This window comes from Lipotes vexillifer, unplaced genomic scaffold (assembly GCF_000442215.2).
Source record: "Lipotes vexillifer unplaced genomic scaffold, Lipotes_vexillifer_v1.1 scaffold426, whole genome shotgun sequence".
Lineage (NCBI taxonomy): Eukaryota > Metazoa > Chordata > Mammalia > Artiodactyla > Lipotidae > Lipotes > Lipotes vexillifer.
In genome coordinates this window covers 2,595,076-2,612,162 of record NW_006779491.1, presented here as the reverse complement: position 1 = coordinate 2,612,162, position 17,087 = coordinate 2,595,076, and the positions used below count along the sequence as shown (strand labels likewise).

Here is a 17,087-nt window from a genome sequence, read left to right as displayed (position 1 = left end):
TGCAATATACAAAACCACCTCCCATCAAAAATACTGTAAAGCAACTACACTCGAATAAAATTTTTTTAAAAAAGAAAAGAAACAAAACTAGATAAATCAAACTCTAGGAAAAAAAAAAAGATGCCATAAGTTTGTCTTGCCCTTCGATAAAAGCTAATCACCATGATAAAGTAAGGGTGATCTACGTGTGCCTAAAGGTGGTGTCAAGTCTTCTTACTTGAGGCCTAGTCATTGTTTATCTTGAAAACAAGACATGGGTTTTGAAAATTTATCTTGAAAACAGAATAATGGGTGGTACCTGCTTGGCTATATAAAATGGTGAGATTTCTTTCTGCTTTTGCAATCCATCTCTCAGGGGATTGCCTGTAATGTGCCTGGCATTCTGTTTAATGCTTATTCAATAATAAAACTGTTTTCTCAAATCTATGGACACCAAGAGGGGAAAGTGGCGGCGGAGGGTGGTGGTGGGGTGGGGTGGCAGTGGGATGAAGTGGGAGATTGGGATTGACACATATACATTAATATGTATAAAATAGATAACTAATAAGAACGTGCTGTATAAAAAATAAATAAAATTCAAAAATTCAAAAAATAATAATAAAAGTGTTTTCTGTCTCTACTACCTCTGTGTAGAGGTTTTCTGGGTGGGAAGCAGGTTTTGTTTTTTCATTTTATTTCCCCAACACACCCACCAACGACACTGCATACCTCAGAGGCTACATATCCTCCACACATCTACTGTACCCACAACTCCTGTACAACACGCACCCCGACGCAGCACAGATGTAACCGATCAGGACCCTATGGGGCCTTCCTGGGACAGGCCCTTCCCCCATATCTTCTGCTTTAGCTGCTCTCTGAAGTATTGATACCTAGATAACAATGTTTGACACACACACTTCCTAAGTTGTTTTACAGATGTGAAAACCCCCCACCAGCACTTGGGGCAGTGGTTAAGAATCTGCCTGCCAATGCAGGGGACACGGGTTCGATCCCTGGTCTGGGAAGATCCCACATGCCGTGGAGCAGCTAAGCCCGTGCGCCACAACTACTGAGCCCACGCGCCTGGAGCCCTGCTCCGCAACAGGAGAAGCCACGGCAATGAGAAGCCCACACACCGCAACAAAGAGTAGCCCCTGCTCAGCCCCCGCTCACTGCAACTAAAGAAAGCCCGTGTGCAGCAACGAAGACCCAACGCAGCCATAAATAAATAAATAAAATTTTAAAACTATGCTTTGCTGAAACCATTTGGGGAGCTCCAGGCTTTTTAGGCCATGAGCCACCTGTCTCCTCGCAGGGCCCTGAAATAAACCTTTCTCTGCTCCTAACCTCAATGTTTTGGTTTGTTTGGCCTCACTGTGCATTGGGCACACTAACTTGCGCGCTAACACAGACACACCCCTCCTACGCTTCACACCTCCCATATTGCCTCCAACTGCATGACCCCCGTTGGCCTTAGAAATAAAGTCAGTTATTCTACCAGCAAGAATGGGTTTATTCAGGAATAGCAGAGGAACTGCAACTTGGGACAAGGAAGCTATAGCGAAAGCCATAGGCAAGTCCAACAAAGAAGGTTATTTTATAGAGAAAAGGGAGGACATTGGGAGGGGTCGTTTTGAAGGAAAGTCCATTGGAGAAACGTGAAAGTTCAGGGTGATGATGGTTTCTCATTGCCTGAGTTGCTCGGGTAGTGGATTTCTTCTAGGATATTTAATGTACATCTTTTCCTGTTGGGACCTGTAATTGATGATTCTTTCCTGTCCATGATTCTTCTGTTGGGGTCTTTAACTGACAGTTCTTCCTGTAATTGATGACAAGTGGTACAGCATGAAAGCTCCCCCTTCAGACTCCACTTTAGTGAGGTTTCCTTTTATTAATTTTCACTCCCCTGACACCTCACACTATACATGCCACACTACACTTCACACATAACACCCACACAGCATACACCCAATACCACCTGTCTCTCACACACTTAACGTTCACATAACTTGCACCTCACACATCCATCCAGTACAGCATCTTTTTTTTTTTTACAAATTAATTAATTTATTTATCTATTTTTGGCTGTGTTGGGTCTTCATTGCTGCGCGCGGGCTTTCTCTAGATGCGACGAGCGGGGGCTACTCTTCGTTGCAGTGCGCAGGCTTCTCCTTGCGGTGGCTTCTCTTGTTGCGGAGCACGGGCTCTAGGCATGCGGGCTTCAGTAGTTGTGGCTCGTGGGCTCTAGAGCGCAGGCTCAGTACTTGCAGCGCACAGGCTTAGTTGCTCTGTGGCATGTAGAATCTTCCCGGACCAGGGTTCAGAAGCCGTGTTCCCTACATTGGCAGGCAGATTCTTAACCACTGCGCCACCAGGGAAGTCCCTGGTACAACATCTTTTTTTTCTTTTTTTTGGCTGCGTTGGGTCTTTGTTGCTGCACGCGGGATTTCTGTACTTGGCGGCGAACGGGGGTTACTCTTCGTTGCAGTGCGCGGGCTTCTCATTGTGGAGGCTTCTCCTGTTGCAGAGCACGGGCTCTAGGCGCTCGGGCTTCAGTAGTTGTGGCACGTGGGCTCAGTAGTTGTGGCATACGGGCTTAGTTGCTCGCGGCATGTGGGATCATCCCGGACCAGGGCTCGAGCCCATGTCCCCTGCATTGGCAGGCGGATTCTTCACCACTGCACCACCAGGGAAGTTCCCCCAGTACAGCATCTTGATGACCACCCACATCCCATCCCATCCCCCCTCCTCTGCTACACTGATATCCCCTACACACACACCCCAACTCAGCCCACACTTCAAGTCCACCAAGTAGACTCAGCCAAGGTCAAGACTGAAAGCACACAACCCCAGCAGGTGAGGCTGTTCCCCAAAGAACAAAGACTCTGGAACTGGCAGAGTGGACTCCAAGGACCTCCTAGCCCTGGGAACTCTTCATCCACTCTTTATAGTAAGGCTGAAAGCATAGAGATTACACCAAAAGCCCTTCTGCAGCCTCAGTCCCTACCTGGGAGGCCCCTGCAAACTAGGGGTGACCCTGAGGGCCTGAAACCTCTCTCAAGCCTCCTTCTCCCTAAATCTTGTTCAGGAACTATAAGTGATCCAGTCCCTGCCAAAGAAACAGGTCATGGGGTGGGAATTTGTGAAGCTTTGGAGTGTGGCTTTCTTCTGAGCAGGTCCCTGCACTGGAGGAGTTCCTAATCCAAATATTCTGTGTGCCCTCTGGCTCCTGGGACACAGTAGGCCCTTAATAAATGCCAAATAATAATAACAGCTAATGTTCGAGTGGCTACTATGCTACTGTCATGTGCTTTACATCTCATTTAAGATTCACTAAGGTACCTATCATTATTATCCCTATTCTACAGACCAGGAAACTGCAGCACAGAGAGTTTGAGTCACACAGCCAGAAAGGGTTGGAGCTGGGATTCAAACTCAGGTAGTCTAATTCCAGAGCACTGGGCTGGAGTTAGCACACCTCTGTTCCTCATCTTCTCCCAAGACTTCGCTGGGTAGCAGAGCTCACAGGAGTAGCTCCAGCCTCTGGCCCCTGAATCTCAGGACTTGGCACAGTCCTTCACTCACTCCTCCTTCCCCACTCATTTCCTGAGCTCCTGATCTTTGCCATCCCCTGGCTGGGTACCAGGGGCACAGAGAAGACCCAGACATGGATTCACCCTTGAGAAGGTAAGGATGTTTTCACCAGGAGTGTCATGTTCAAATGATTCAGGCACAGGCAGGAGACCTACATGAATGAAGCAGACTGGGTGAAAGGCAATAGGGAATGGTGGGGACTTTGGCAATATGGAAAGCTTACATTAGCTGAAGGGTAAGGTCAGGTCAGGGTGTGAATCCTGAGCTAGATCTGGGATATTTATTTATTTATTTTTTAATTTTGTTTCTGCCACATGGACTGTGTCCAAGATGGAAGGCCAAGGAAATGCTGAAGGTTCATTTCCCATCCCCTGCATTCCAAACGTACACTATGCAAATACAACAAGAGGCATCGCTTTCCTTCTTTTCTTTTTCTTAATAGATACCTGAGCTCAAAAGCAGGACAGAATCTCCCTGGCTCTCGAAATAACAAAGGAAATCAAAGCTACAACATTGAGAGGGCAGCACATGGGAATGCTGGGATCCCTAGGATTGGAGTTTTAATGTCCCCATGGGGACAGAGGTTAAGGCTGAGGCCCCAGGAAGAGCAGAGATGGAATTCAGAAATCTGGCTGCTGAAACTAAGCCCCATGTGCAAAGCTGGGAGCTGAGAAAGGACTGTCTCTCCTGGGCACAGAAGACAGAGGGGAAAACAATCCATCCACAGGCCTTGGGATGCAGTTTGGAAAAAGTCATGGCAGGAAATCAGAATCCCCAGAGTCACCAGAGTATGGGCTTGGAGTCAGACCAAACCCCTAGGGCAAAAGCCTGCTCTAAATAAAATGGTCAGAAACCTGTGTAGCCTGTAAGACTGTGGCAGAAGCCAAAGCAAGCTGGCCCCAGAAGATGTGAGTGGGGCAAAAGACTCCTGCAGGAGAAACACAAAGAAGTCAAAGAACTCTTCCATGGTGATACACCATGGGAGGCTTCACCCCATTGTACAGATGATGATAATCGCCTCCTCCCTAATGCTACTTTATAACTGGGAACACTGAGGGTCATTGAGCTTGAGTGAGTTGCCTAAAGTCAGCTAGCAACTGAAGTATTTAATTTCTCTGTGCCTCAGTCTTCTCAGCTCTAAGGTGATAATAATTGTAGCGTACCTTCCTCATAGAATTGTCATGAAGATAAAATGGGCTGCTACTTGTAAAGCATTTATTAGAACAATGCCTGGTACATCATAATGACGTTAATACAGTTAAAGTAAGTTTTAAAGGTTCAGAGTAAAGAACGAATAGAGTCTCAAAAACAAACACAGGACATTATGAAGAAAGAACAGGTACATTAAGAAAAGGAATTCTATTTTAAAAAAAAAAGAAAAGAAAAGGAATTCTAGAAATAAAAATATAGGTACTGAAAAAGTCTAGGCAATCTTACAGAGAGCATTGAAACTTCTGGAGCAGGAGAGGGACTAGGTTTCGGATGCCAGTCCTGGGTTTCAGAAGAGCACTGGAGCTGGGGAGACCAGGCAGAAGACACCAAGACTATCAATGACTGCGTCCACCTTTGCCTGAGACAGGCAGGAAGTTGGGAGTGGCAGAGCTTGCCACATAATGGGTTCAGGGCCTGGAGACTTTTAGCTCTGAAGTCTTTGTGTTTGTGGTTTATATCACAGGCAGTTTACCAGGCAGTAGGCACCATGGCTAGAACAGCAGCCAGATTTCTGGATTCAGCTCTGTGAAGTGCTAGTTGCATGACTTGGCCTCTCTGACCCTCAGTTTTCCATCTACACAACTGCACCTAGGAAGAGAGAGTGTCAAGAACGATATAGGCCCTGGAATTAGACGGCCAGAGTTCAAGTCCTGACCCCAACATTTATTAACTAGGTAAGTCTTGGGCATGTAATTTAGGGTCTCTGCCTCAGTCTCCTCATCTATGAAACAGGGTTGTTTGTGAAGATAAAATGAGCTAATATTTATAAACATACACACAGTTAAAATATACATAAAATACTTTGATACAATCCTGGCACATAACAGATGATTAGAAAGGTTAAATGCCTTCATTGATGTTAGAACATAGTAGATGCTCAGTATATGGCAGTGATGATTGCCAATTCCTGGATTGCTTCGTCTTCACTGGGCGCCACGAATACAACTGCTGAATGAACAATGACTGAATGACTGGCTGGCGGGAATGGCAGGCAAGTGAGGGAGATGAGTGCAGGCCAATCCCCAGGTGGGAAAAGGCCCTGTGGTTTCGGAGATGCAGTTCTCCCTCCTCCGCTGGATTCAAGAGGGGCTGGGAATACATGCATCCTCACCTTCCCTTCCCCTCCCACACAAGGGCACTATGTCACAGGATTGGAAGAGATCACTGAGTTTATTTGGGGAGTGCAAAGGGGGCCGAAGTTTCGCTTGTGTACACTGTGTGTGTACACAGATACACGCATCCTGAGTAACACTGCTCCAGAGGCTGGAGCCATCTGCTGGGGGTCCCAGATTTCAGAGTCAGGTGTGGATCTCAGGGGCCTGAGGAGGCCCACGCTATGCAGAAGAAATGGTAATGGGGAGCAGTCCAGGAGCCAGCACCCCACTTCCATCCCTATTCATCTCCCTCCTTCTTTCCCATCCTTGGAGGGCAGTTCCCAGCTCACCTAAAGGGAATCACCTAGTTGCTCCAGGTGCCCATGTGGCCCCCTCCTCCCCATGCTGGTTCTGGTCCGTCGGGATTATCCATATTCTCATAAGAGTCTGCATCTGGTCAGGACCAGGAAGGAGTAAGATATAAGTGGAGCTGAAAGTCAGCTGGGAGGAAGGAAGACTCAGAGGACAATGGGAGACAGCAGGAGCAGCACCTACCTTCTTCATGACTGGGACCAGGCTGGGCTTGAACAAAGCGGAGCTGGGGGACTGCATACAGGATCCCTCTCATATCCTCATAGGACTGGGACCCTGCTTGGCCAGGGGATGGAGAGTTGGAAGCCTGGGAGCTATGCTGGGGGCTTGGGGAAGGGAAGTGCAGCCTAAGATACTGAGGGAGTCTTAGGGGCAGAGGAAAGTGGAAGGCTTGAACGATATTGTACTAGGAAGGAGTGACAGGGTTAGCATCAGGTTCTGGGCCCTTGTTTGTTGTAGGGTTTGATCACATGTGGTTAGATTATGGTCATGGTCAGAGAAAAAGTGGAGAACGGAATTGGAAGGAGTCAAAGTCAGAGTTGTGAGGAGGTTGTAGAGAGAGCTCAGGTCAAAGGTGAGGCCTGCATTGGGGCTGAGGTGAGCTGGAGGTCAAAGTCCAGGCTGGAACTGGATTGGGGTTGGGGCTGATGTTGATGATGAGGGATGGGGTGAATACTGGGCGTCAGGATGGGCATTGGGGTCAGTGTTGAGGTTAGAGTTAGGAGTCAAATCTAAGGTCAGGATTGGGCTTGGGTTTGGGGTCAGAACCAAGGTCAAGGTCGGGCCTGACATTAGAGCCGAGGCCACATCAACCCAACCTGGACAAAGACAGGCAGGTCCCAAGCACTTCTCACCAAGGGAGGTTGCCTCCCTGCTGGGGTCCCAGGCTGACCCATGGGGGCTCAGGAAGTCTGGAGAAGGAAGAGGGAAGTCACTCCCGGCCTTCGCGTCACACACACCACCACCACCCCCCATCCACCCCGCAGGAATGTGACCATCCTCACACACACCTGTTGTCCTGGCAACTGGCTGGGCCAGTTCTTCATCCTCATTCTCATAAGATTCAGCTGCTGCCAAAGAAAGAGAACTCCAGGGACCACTCCGGCCCTGTAGGGGATCCACAGCCCTGTGGGTTCTCCCAAGTCTATGAGGCCCCACGGGTACCCCAGATTACCGTTGGAGAAGGAGTCTTCATCCTCAGGACCCAAGACCCCTTCGTCAGGGTTCTCATAGCCGCTGCCATCTGGTGGAGAAGGAGGGGGATCCAGGGAGGGCCCACAGCCCACGCAGGCTGAGAAGGTGAGGATGAGGGAGGGCAGTCTTACCCTGGGAGAGCTGGTCCTGCCCAAGGTTGGAGTCGTTCTCGTAGAACTCGGAGCCCTCCTCACTGTCCGGCTCCTCATAGGCCTCCCCTTCCTCTTCTTCTGGGCCTGGGGTTTGGGGATGGGGGTGGGAACCGGGTCACGGGCCCTCTCCTCCAGGCCCCAGTCCACTATTCCTGCCACAGACCGCTCCAACACCTCCCATGTGAGTAACCACCCGCCTCAATCACCGGTTCCTGGTGGGCTCCAGGACCCCGAGGCTCTGGCCTCCTGCACGTCGCTGCGCGGATTTCCGTAGGACGGCACGGTGGCTCCCAGGCCCGCAGCCCACCGCAGGGCGCGTCCTGGCGGGTGAGAGGAGATGGGGTTGGTCAGGGCTACGGGCAGAGGATGCTTCAGGGCCTGCTGGAGGACTCCGGATCTAGGTACCCAGCCTTGAGCCAGCGGGGCGGGATCTAAATCTAGAGGCGTGGCCTGAAGTCTCTGGCGAGGTTCTGGGGTCAGAACCGGACTTCAGGTCCCGAGTCTGGGGGCGGGGATACGAGTTCTGGGGGCGGGCCTTGGTCCTGGGGGCGGGGCTCAAGTCTGGGCGGGACTCCGCACCCTGGGGTGGGCTCTTTTCTGAAGGCGGAGCTCCGAGCTCGGGAAGGCTTGGAGCTCAGGGGTCTAGAAGGATGAGGAAAAATGGGTGGGGCTCTAGCTCTGGGTCAGGGACCTGGCGGTGCCTCCTACCCGTGCCTGAGTGGGGAGTGGAGAGGGAGAGCATGTTCCCGTACTGGTTCTGGGCCCCGTTTCCCGGGGGAGGCGTCACTTTGAAGAACCTGGCGGAGGAAGGGGAATTGCACTGTGAGGCCAGGCCTGGAGGGGACTGGAGGGGACACTCAAGATTCAGGCTAGACCCTCAGAGGTTAAAATGTGGTCACTTTGTTATGAGCACCTCTGTTCTGCCACAGCCTACAGAGGGGTCTGCGCTCACTCAAAGGATGACTTCACAGAGGAGGTAGCTTTGGTGCTGGGCTTTGAAGGTTGGGCAGTATTTCAACCATAGAGATGGAGAAAAGACACCCTGAGCAGAGGAAACAGCAAGTGCAAAGCATAAGGTGAAAGTGCAGGAGTGGGAGCCTGGAGGGCGCTGGCATCATTACCTTCTAGCGGGATCTGTCATTCGCTTTCTTTTCCTCCTCAGGATCAGGGCTGGGGGGAGTTAAGGGGAATGATCAGAGGAGGGACTCAAGGGTGAAGATTTGGGGGATGCTGGAGAAGTCACTTGGAGGAGATGGGATTTCAAATTCCAAAGAGCTCGGGTAGTTTGGGGGAGGGGATAGAAAAGGAGTGGGGGCAGGATTCTGAGGTCTGGGGGGGAGGTGTGGGAGGAGAAACAGATGGTTGTCAGACTGGCCAGTGTGGCCTCTCCTGAGGAGGGAGGGGTAAGCTTGGGAAGACCAGCTGGGGGACATGACTCACCTCTTCGAAGATGAAGAAAGCCCACCAGGGAAGCCAGGCAGAAGATCAGATAAACTAAAGTCACAACAGGGACTATCCAGCCACCAGTCTCCAGTAGCCAATGCCATACTGCTAGGGGGAAGGAGCTATGAGATGAAGACCCCGGGCTGGCATCTTGCTGTCCAGCCTCAATACCTCAAAGGGCCATAAGTCTGGGGGGCCGGGGCAAGACACAGATCCTCAACGTCCCAAGCTACAGGGAGGGCTCTCCTCCCTCCCTCTGAGGACCCGGAGCCTGGCACGGGGCCTGGAGTGGCATCTGTTAAGCAAACCATGAACAAACTATGACTATAGTCAGACACAATGTTAGGATTAAGGGGAGCATAATTATCAGCTTCCTGCTGCAGTTAAGGACAGCCATGGTCAACGTAAAGAGCAGAGTCGAGTTCACAAGGTTAGAGGTGAGATGTGGCAATGTGCTGCTGAGGTCGAGTTTGGAGGGAAAGTTCAGGATGAGTTTGAGAACTGCGGTTGCAGTAGCATGGTAGGATTGAAAGAAGGGAGACAGAATGGGCAGAACATTATGGCCAATTTGGTGGACAGGTGAGGAAAAGGAAGGATGCCCAGGTTGCTGGCTTGGGCACATGGGCAGGTGGTAGTGTCCTTCACTTCTAGGGCCACCTAGAAGACTGTGCTTGAGGAAGATATCAAGTTTGATTTTGTACATGTTGAGCCTGCAATGTCCATGGACATCAAATGGCAATGCCACGAGTTGGCTGGGTGTGGAGTGTATGGAACTGAGTCACCAAGGCATGGTGGCCTAAGGAGCCATGGGAGTAAAGGAAGTCAAACAAGAAGAGTGTGTAATCAAGGCTGAGAAAGTGTAGACAGGGATAAGAAGAGGGCTCAAGGCTCCAACAGTGAGGAATGAGGGAGGAAGGAAGCCTCTCCCAAAGTTGATGGGAAGAAACAACCAGTGGTAAAAGACCCAGAAAAGTAGTGTCCTGGAAGCAAGGGAGGAAAAAGTTGGGGTCAGTGTTCAGTGTAGAGGTTGGGGCTCGGGGTGAGGCTGCTACTAGCCCTCAGGTTGGGGAACCAAGGTTGCCGGGCTTCCGGTTCTTCCCAGTAGCCCCACTCAGATGCCCCACAATTGGGAGAAACTCTACCTGACTGGGCAGTGACCTTCAGCTGCATCTGGGTGGTCACGTTGCCATGGTTACAGTGATAGATGCCAGCATCTTGAGCTGTGGTCTCGGGCAGCAACAGAACAGCCTTTCCCCCGAGGGTGCCCATGACCCACATCTCTCTGAGTTGGGCATCCTCACTGAGGTTTAGGCTCAGCAAATTGATGTTAGGCTTCTTGGGATGCACATGGATCCAGGAGATGGGGCCTCTGACCAGTGAGGTACGGGATGCCCCACAGGACAGCGAGAGTGTGGAGCCAGGGGCCACCGTGAGGTCTGGGGCAAGGAGAGCCAAGGCTAGGGAAGTGTAGTCCTTGGGGGTCTCCTCCCCTGCACACCATCCAGTTCCCATCCCCCCACTTCCTGGCATCTCCCCAGCACCTTACCATGGTTGTTGCTCTGGTTCAAAGTGCCGTTAGGTGGGGCACAGGCAGAGTCTGTGTGTAAGATCTCAGGGTGGTTCTTGGCCCACACATAGAGCTGGGACCTTGTGGGGTGACGAGAAGAGGGCCTGGGGCCCTCTGAGGACCTGTCCCCCAGGCCACAGCTTGGGTCATTTAGGTCTGAAGCATTCCACCGGAACAGTTCTCCTGGGAAGATACCCAGAACCAGATACAGAGGCATCTAGGAGAGGCAGAGAGATACAGAGACCCAGAAAGGCAGAGGCAAAGACCCAGAGAGAGACAGAGAAACGGCGACTCAGAGAAAAGAGTGAAAGACAAATACAGAGCGGCGCAGTGCTGACGTCACGAAGCACAGCAGTTTTTAGAAGCCACCTAAAACTGGCTCCCAGCTTGTCCCTCGGACCCTCCAGCCCCTCCCTCCAGATCCATTTCAGCTGCTGGACCTCCTCCATCTACGGTGGGCCTCCCTCTTCTCATCCAGCCCTCCCTGCCCCAGCCTGGACCTCACCGCTGCCCTTCACGCTGACCGTCCAGCCAGGCTGCCAGGCTTGCTGAGAAGAGGGGCCTGACTGGCACAGGTAGAAGCCCCCCATCTGGTCGGAGACATTGAAGATGAGCAGCAAGGTTCCCTGGGGCTCCTTCAGGGTGCCCAGGGGCCCCACATGGATGCCCAGGCCTGGTAACCCTAGGCTCAGCTCTAAGAAGGGTGTTGGTTGGGAGCCCCGAAACCAGGCCAGTTGCTCAGAGGGACCATCTGAGAGACCTTCAAGGCATGGCAGCACAGCATTGCCTCCCTCTGTGGAGAGAGAGAAGGATGGGGGTGGCGAGTGAGGAGCCCCTAGCCCCCTTCACTCCTCACACTAGGTTATAAAACCAACGACCCCACCAGCTGGGAGTGGACGAGTCCTCAGAGTGCTTGCAGTCGTCCCCTGAATTTTACAAGTAACAAAATGGAGGCTCAGAGAGGGTAAGTGACTTGGCCAAGGGCACCCAACCAGAACCCAGGTTTCCAGCCCTTCCATCCACCTCTGCCCTCCGGACATACCTTTAGCCTCCAGTAGGTGTGTTTCCTGGGGCCTGACTCCCATGGGGGTAAGGAACAGGTGGAGGAAAAAGAGGAGAGGAGGTGGCATGGTGGCCAGACTCCCCGGGGCAGCCAGCTTCGCCGCGCGGGGGATGCTGGGGCAGGCGGGGACCTGGTGGGCACTGGACCATGAGCGTCTGTGGGGGAGGACGGGCAGTCCCCCCGGAGAGGAAGGGGTGGTCATGCCTCAGGCCCTTTCTCCATGCACCCCTCCAGAGCCACAAAACTCGCTTCCTCCCTGCTACCGTGTTTTATTTTCATCACAGCACTTACCACCATGTGAGATGATCTTATTTGCGTGTCTCCTTTCTTGATGGATTTCTGTTTCCCCACTAGAAAGCCCCTTGTGGCAGAGACTTTGTCCTGTTCACAACTGTACACACAGTGCCCCGGAACAGTGCTTGGCACGTTATTGTGTAGGCGCCCAAGGAATATTTGTTGAATGAGTGGGTCCAGGCTCCCTCCTCCTCCCCCTCCTCCCTCCTTCAACCTCAGGCTCTTAGTTCATTTCCCTTCACACACACACCCTCTTCATTCATTCAACCAACGTCTCTTGGGCCTTTCTCCACCTCCGTACAAGCAGCCCATCACAAATACGGTGGGATCTGGCAGACCTGAGTGTGAATCCTCCACCTCTGCCACTTGGCTAAATGTCTTCATCTTTCTAAGCCTTAGTTTCTTTCTCTGTAAACTGGGGATAATAACCGTAGTCTCAAAATATTGTTTGTGCTTTCAGGTCCCTGGGGCCAGGATGACACCTCCACACTGTGGCTGTGTATGGCCTGTTCTTAGCTGCTGCTAATTCGATGATGACCCCGTCCCCGTTTCCCCAAAGCATCAGCTGGGCCAGAGTGACGTGGTACAGATGAGTGAAAGAGGAGTCCCTGCTTCCCTCAGAGATAAAGGGAGCCGAGCTGCAGTGCTGCATTGGGCTTCTCAGCCTCCAAGATCTCCTCCCACTTCCAGAATCCAGACATAATTTTGCATGTTCCCCTTCCCGGGAGAAAACCAACTGTCAGAAAGGGAGACACGTTGCCCCCTCGCCCTTCTTCACCTGAGATGGATCCTGGCTTTTCCTCATCCTGCTCTACAGTGCCCGGTAGACAAGTGCTATGTTGAATACAGACCTTGTTAAGACTTGTCCTGTAGCTTGGTATTACAGATGTGCTATTACTGCAGTAAGGTGAAGGCTGTCTGCCCAGAGAAATTCCTAATTTATATAAGAAAATAAATTTCATAAATTAAAAAAATATATATACTGTTTGTGGCGATTACACAGGATGATATACATACGGCACTTGTAGCTCAGCACAGCACATAGCAAGCGCTCTCAGTTCGTGAGAGACAGTGTCCATTAATAGCTAAGGATTCAAGCCATTCTGCCACTGGGGCTCCTTTGCAGCGGTACTGAGGAATGACTGATACTTAATGCCCCTTTGTCTCCCAGTTCTTCCCCAGGAAGCCCCTGCTTCAGTTATGGAAGGAACCCATTTAGAAGTGGGAAAATTGAGCCACACACACACGCGCGCACACACACACACACACACACACACACACACACACAAAGGCAGGGTGTTGCCTGAGATCACACATTGGGCTGGTGGTACAACTGGGCACCAGAACCCAGGCGTCCTGACTCTTAAATCTGTTCTTCTGACACACACCCCTCCATGTCTCTCTCCCTCTCTCTCTCTCTCTCTCTCTCTCTCTCTCTATCTCCTCCCCACCCTGCCCCACCCCCTCCATGTGAATCTCTGTGTCTGTCACTGCTGCAGTCACGGAGGAAAAAGGGCCAGGGACCCAGGAGACCTGCTTTCTCAGTTGCTGGTTCCCAGGCCTGTCTCACTGGGCTGTGGCTTCCTGTTTGCCTTAGGCAAACCCCAGGGGACCCTCCAGCTGGCAGGGCCCCCACCTCCCTTTGGGGGGGTTGGGGCGGCTGAGGAGGGGGGAAGAACATGGAGCCGGTGAGGGGGCAGGACCCTATCTGCCTTTCCTTCAACAGAATCTCTCTCATCCCTTCACTAGCTTCCCAGCTGCCTCACACCTTCTTGCTAGAGCATGCCAGCTCCCTGCTTAGAACGTTCCAGCGACTGTTATCTGCCTAAAATAAATATTCCAAAGGCCTGAGGGAGGCTGCCCGCGACTACATTTCCTACCTCAACTCTCCACCACTCGGCCCCTGACTCAGGGCCTTTGCACTTGCTGCCCTTCTTCCTGGATCTACTCTCAGCTCTTCACTCCACTGTCTCCTTTCCATTGCTCAACTCTCAGTTCAAACATTGCTTCCTCAGAGAGGCCTTTCCTGACACCTCAGGTACTTTGAAATTAACCTCACTCGCCTATTTTATTTCCTTCCCAGCATTTGCCCCAGTCCCAAAGTCTGCTTGTTTATTTTTTAGTCTTCTCATTGGCCACCTGCCCTAGATTATTCATTGTGCTACAACAGGGGTCTTTACTGCCTGGTTCACTGGCATCCAGTAGGTGCTCAATAAGTGTTTGTTGTATAAAGGCAGGAAGTTAGTTATGGTTTCCGAAGGGGAAATGAATGGGGGGGGGAATAAATTAGGAGTGTGCAATTAACAGATACAAATTACTATACATAAAATAGATAAGCAACAAGGATTTAGTGTATAACACAGGAAACTATCTTCAATATCTTGTAATAACCTATAATGGAAAATAATCTGAAAAAAATATATATATATACACAAGCATACCACTCTGCTGTACACCTGAAACTAACATAATATTGTAAATCAACTGAAATAAATAAGTAAATAAAAAGGGAAGTTAGAAAGAGTGACAGGAAACTTTTTCTCTTTCCCGCATGTACTCAGTCACCAAAGCTAGTTCATTTTCTATCCTCAGTATTTCTAGAGTCAATTTTCTCCTATTTTGGACTCTTCTCAACCAGAACCATTTCAACAGCTTCTTTTGTGGGCTCTCTGTCCTCTACCTCCTTTACTTCCCACCCACATTCCTCACAGAGAGTGTTTCCTTGGAATTAGCCCTGTGCTTCCCCTGCTCAACAGCCTTCAGTGACTCCCAGGGTCTCAGGTTAAAATCCAAGCCTGATAGTTGACCGGAACCTTATTTACAGGCATCATTTCATGCCTTTCCCAAGAAACCCTGCCACATATACAGGGAGTCTGGACTCTGTTCTGAGGGCAAGAAGCTCTTGGGGATTTATAATCTAGGAGTTGACCTGGTCAGATTTGCATTTTCTAAAACTACCCAGGCTGCAGTGGGGTGGGGGAGGGGAGGGGGGTTGGAGGGAGGCCAGAGAGATCAGTAAGGAAAGTGTTCATTCATTCATTCACCAAATATTTATTTATTACTGTTTATTTACCCGGCACTGTGCTAGGTGCTGGGAAAATAACGGTACAAGAAAGACAATGTTCCAAATCTCATGGAGCTCTGATTCAAGTCTTGGGGGCCACAGAAGGCTAAAGGGGGTAATAAACATGTTAACCAGTAAACAGTTGGTTAACCAATTGTTAATAAATAATAAATAAGTTAACCAATAAACAATTTCAGGTGGTGAGAAGTCTCTAATGCGATCTAATGGTGGACAGGTGATAGAAGTGGCTACTTTAGACAGGGTGGTCAGGGAAGGCTTCACTGAGAAGGTGACTTCTGAGCCAAGACCTGGGTTGGGGAACAGCTTGATGTGTTCAGGTAAGGTCATGTTTAGTTTTCAGCGGCCATGGCTCACGGGCCCAGCCTCTCTGCGGCATGTGGGATCTTCCCGGACCGGGGCACAAACCCGCGTCCCCTGCATCGGCAGGCGGACTCCCAACCACTGCGCCACCAGGGAAGCCCGGTCATGTTTAGTTTTTTAAGAAATTGTCGTACCCTTTTCCACAGTAGCTATACCGTTTTACATTCCCATCCGGAATACACGAGAAACTCAGTTTCTCCATCTATTCACCAGCATTTGGTATTATCACTCTTTTTAAATTTTAGCTGTCCGGGTAGGTGTGCAAGTAGGAAATCCGCACTTCCCTAACGGCTAATGATGTTGAATATCTTCTTTCATGCACACATTTGCTGTCTGCGACATCAATGAAATGTCTATTCCTGTCCTTCGCCCATTTTAAAATGAGACATGACCCGTTTTACAAAGATCACCCTTAATTGCTTTGAGAATTAACTAAAGGGGCCAAATGGCAACACAGGGGGAGCCTTTGGCAGCGTGCAAGTTCAGGAAAGAGATGATGGGGACTGGGGCTGGGTGGGGCTAGTGATGGTGGGACTGGGGCTAGGTGTCAGAGCTGAAGATGAAGAAAAAGGGACCCGTTCTGGAATATTCAGTCTTTCGGAGGTAGAGCTTACAGGACTTGCAGGAGGACACGAAGAACCAAGGACTTGCAGGCTCCTGTAATGTACTTTCCAGATGGAGAAACGGGTTTGGGAGAAAGGCAATCAAGGCTCTAGACTGAAGTTTGAGTTACCTGTCACCGTCCAAGGGGAGAAGTCAGATCGGCTGTTGGAGGGGAGAGGTCACAGATAATGAGAGCTTGACGTAGGGCAGCGACCGACAGAGGAAAGGAGGGATTTGAGAGGCACTGGGAGGTGGAGGGAGGATTAGCAGGAAGCGGTGACCGGCTGAATATCAAAGTGGGGGTGGGGACTTGGAAGTTTCTGACTTCTACGACTGACTACGCGGGGACCCAGGCGCCCAGAAAAGTGAAGACCCAGCAGCCCTGCCCCAAGGGACGCTCCACGAAAGCGGAGGTGCAAGGAGGCCAGACCACAATTCGCTTTAACGTGAGCCTAGCTCAGGCGGAAAGGCGGCCAGGGACAGATCATAGGGGTCAGCTCCGGGGCTTGGGAGAGACCGCGAGAGCTTCGCCCTCCTTAGGCTGAGGCAGTGGGCGTCCCGGAGGACGTGTAATTTGAGCAAAGCTTCCAAGGTCACGCGGAGACGCCCAAAGGCCTTTGACGAAAGAACTACTTCGTGGTTTGAAGGGCAAGCGTCCTTCTCGAGCATCGCTGCCCAACAAAGAAGGCGAGGAGGGGCGGGACCTGGGGCCGCGGCCGGGAGTCCACTCGGAAATCTTCGGCCGAGGCTCGGCCACCCCTCCCCAACTCCGGCCTCAGCCTCGAGCCCAGGGCCGATCCGGAAACAGCCGAGCGGATCCGGAAACAGCCGAGAGGACCCGGAAGCGGTGAGCGCAGTCACCAGGGAGTGCGGGAACCCGCCGTTTGAGCGGAGGCTATGGCGGCACCTGCGCCGGCGGCCGCGGGCGAGGATGCCCGGCGGCGGCAGCCGGAGGCCGGTATGTGAGTATGCGTCCGTGCACGCGAGGGGCGGCGAGGCCGGAGGCGGGGCCGAGCTTGGCGTCGGTGGGTGGGGGGTGGTGGTGGGGGAGCCTGGAGAAAAGGGCGGGACC

The 17,087-nt window shown here is 51.5% G+C and overlaps 2 protein-coding genes across 5 annotated transcripts in view; one reads left to right on the top strand and one right to left on the bottom strand.

The window, feature by feature from the left end:
- Positions 1-6,232: 6,232 nt before the first annotated feature.
- On the bottom strand, positions 6,233-11,771 carry CD19 (CD19 molecule). The gene is made up of 14 exons (XM_007452812.1): positions 11,653-11,771; positions 11,116-11,403; positions 10,590-10,793; positions 10,186-10,479; positions 9,041-9,148; positions 8,722-8,770; positions 8,309-8,397; positions 7,807-7,920; positions 7,580-7,684; positions 7,429-7,497; positions 7,265-7,324; positions 7,109-7,165; positions 6,438-6,530; positions 6,233-6,335 (listed from the first exon to the last, which is right to left on the bottom strand). Exons 1-14 carry the CDS (start codon positions 11,738-11,740, stop codon positions 6,247-6,249), a joined length of 1,707 nt encoding a protein of 568 aa, XP_007452874.1. The 5' UTR covers positions 11,741-11,771; the 3' UTR covers positions 6,233-6,246.
- A 5,090-nt stretch (positions 11,772-16,861) lies between these two features.
- The window catches only part of RABEP2 (rabaptin, RAB GTPase binding effector protein 2), an 11,974-nt gene continuing 11,748 nt past the window's right edge, over positions 16,862-17,087 (top strand). Inside the window, exon 1 of one of the 4 annotated variants that reach the window (XM_007452808.1) lies at positions 16,862-16,973. In XM_007452808.1, the coding sequence (XP_007452870.1) occupies positions 16,913-16,973 (61 nt within the window). In that variant the 5' untranslated portion in view covers positions 16,862-16,912. The remainder of the gene's footprint in view (positions 16,974-17,087) is intronic. The other 3 variants (XM_007452807.1, XM_007452806.1, XM_007452809.1) reach the window with 3 other exon arrangements.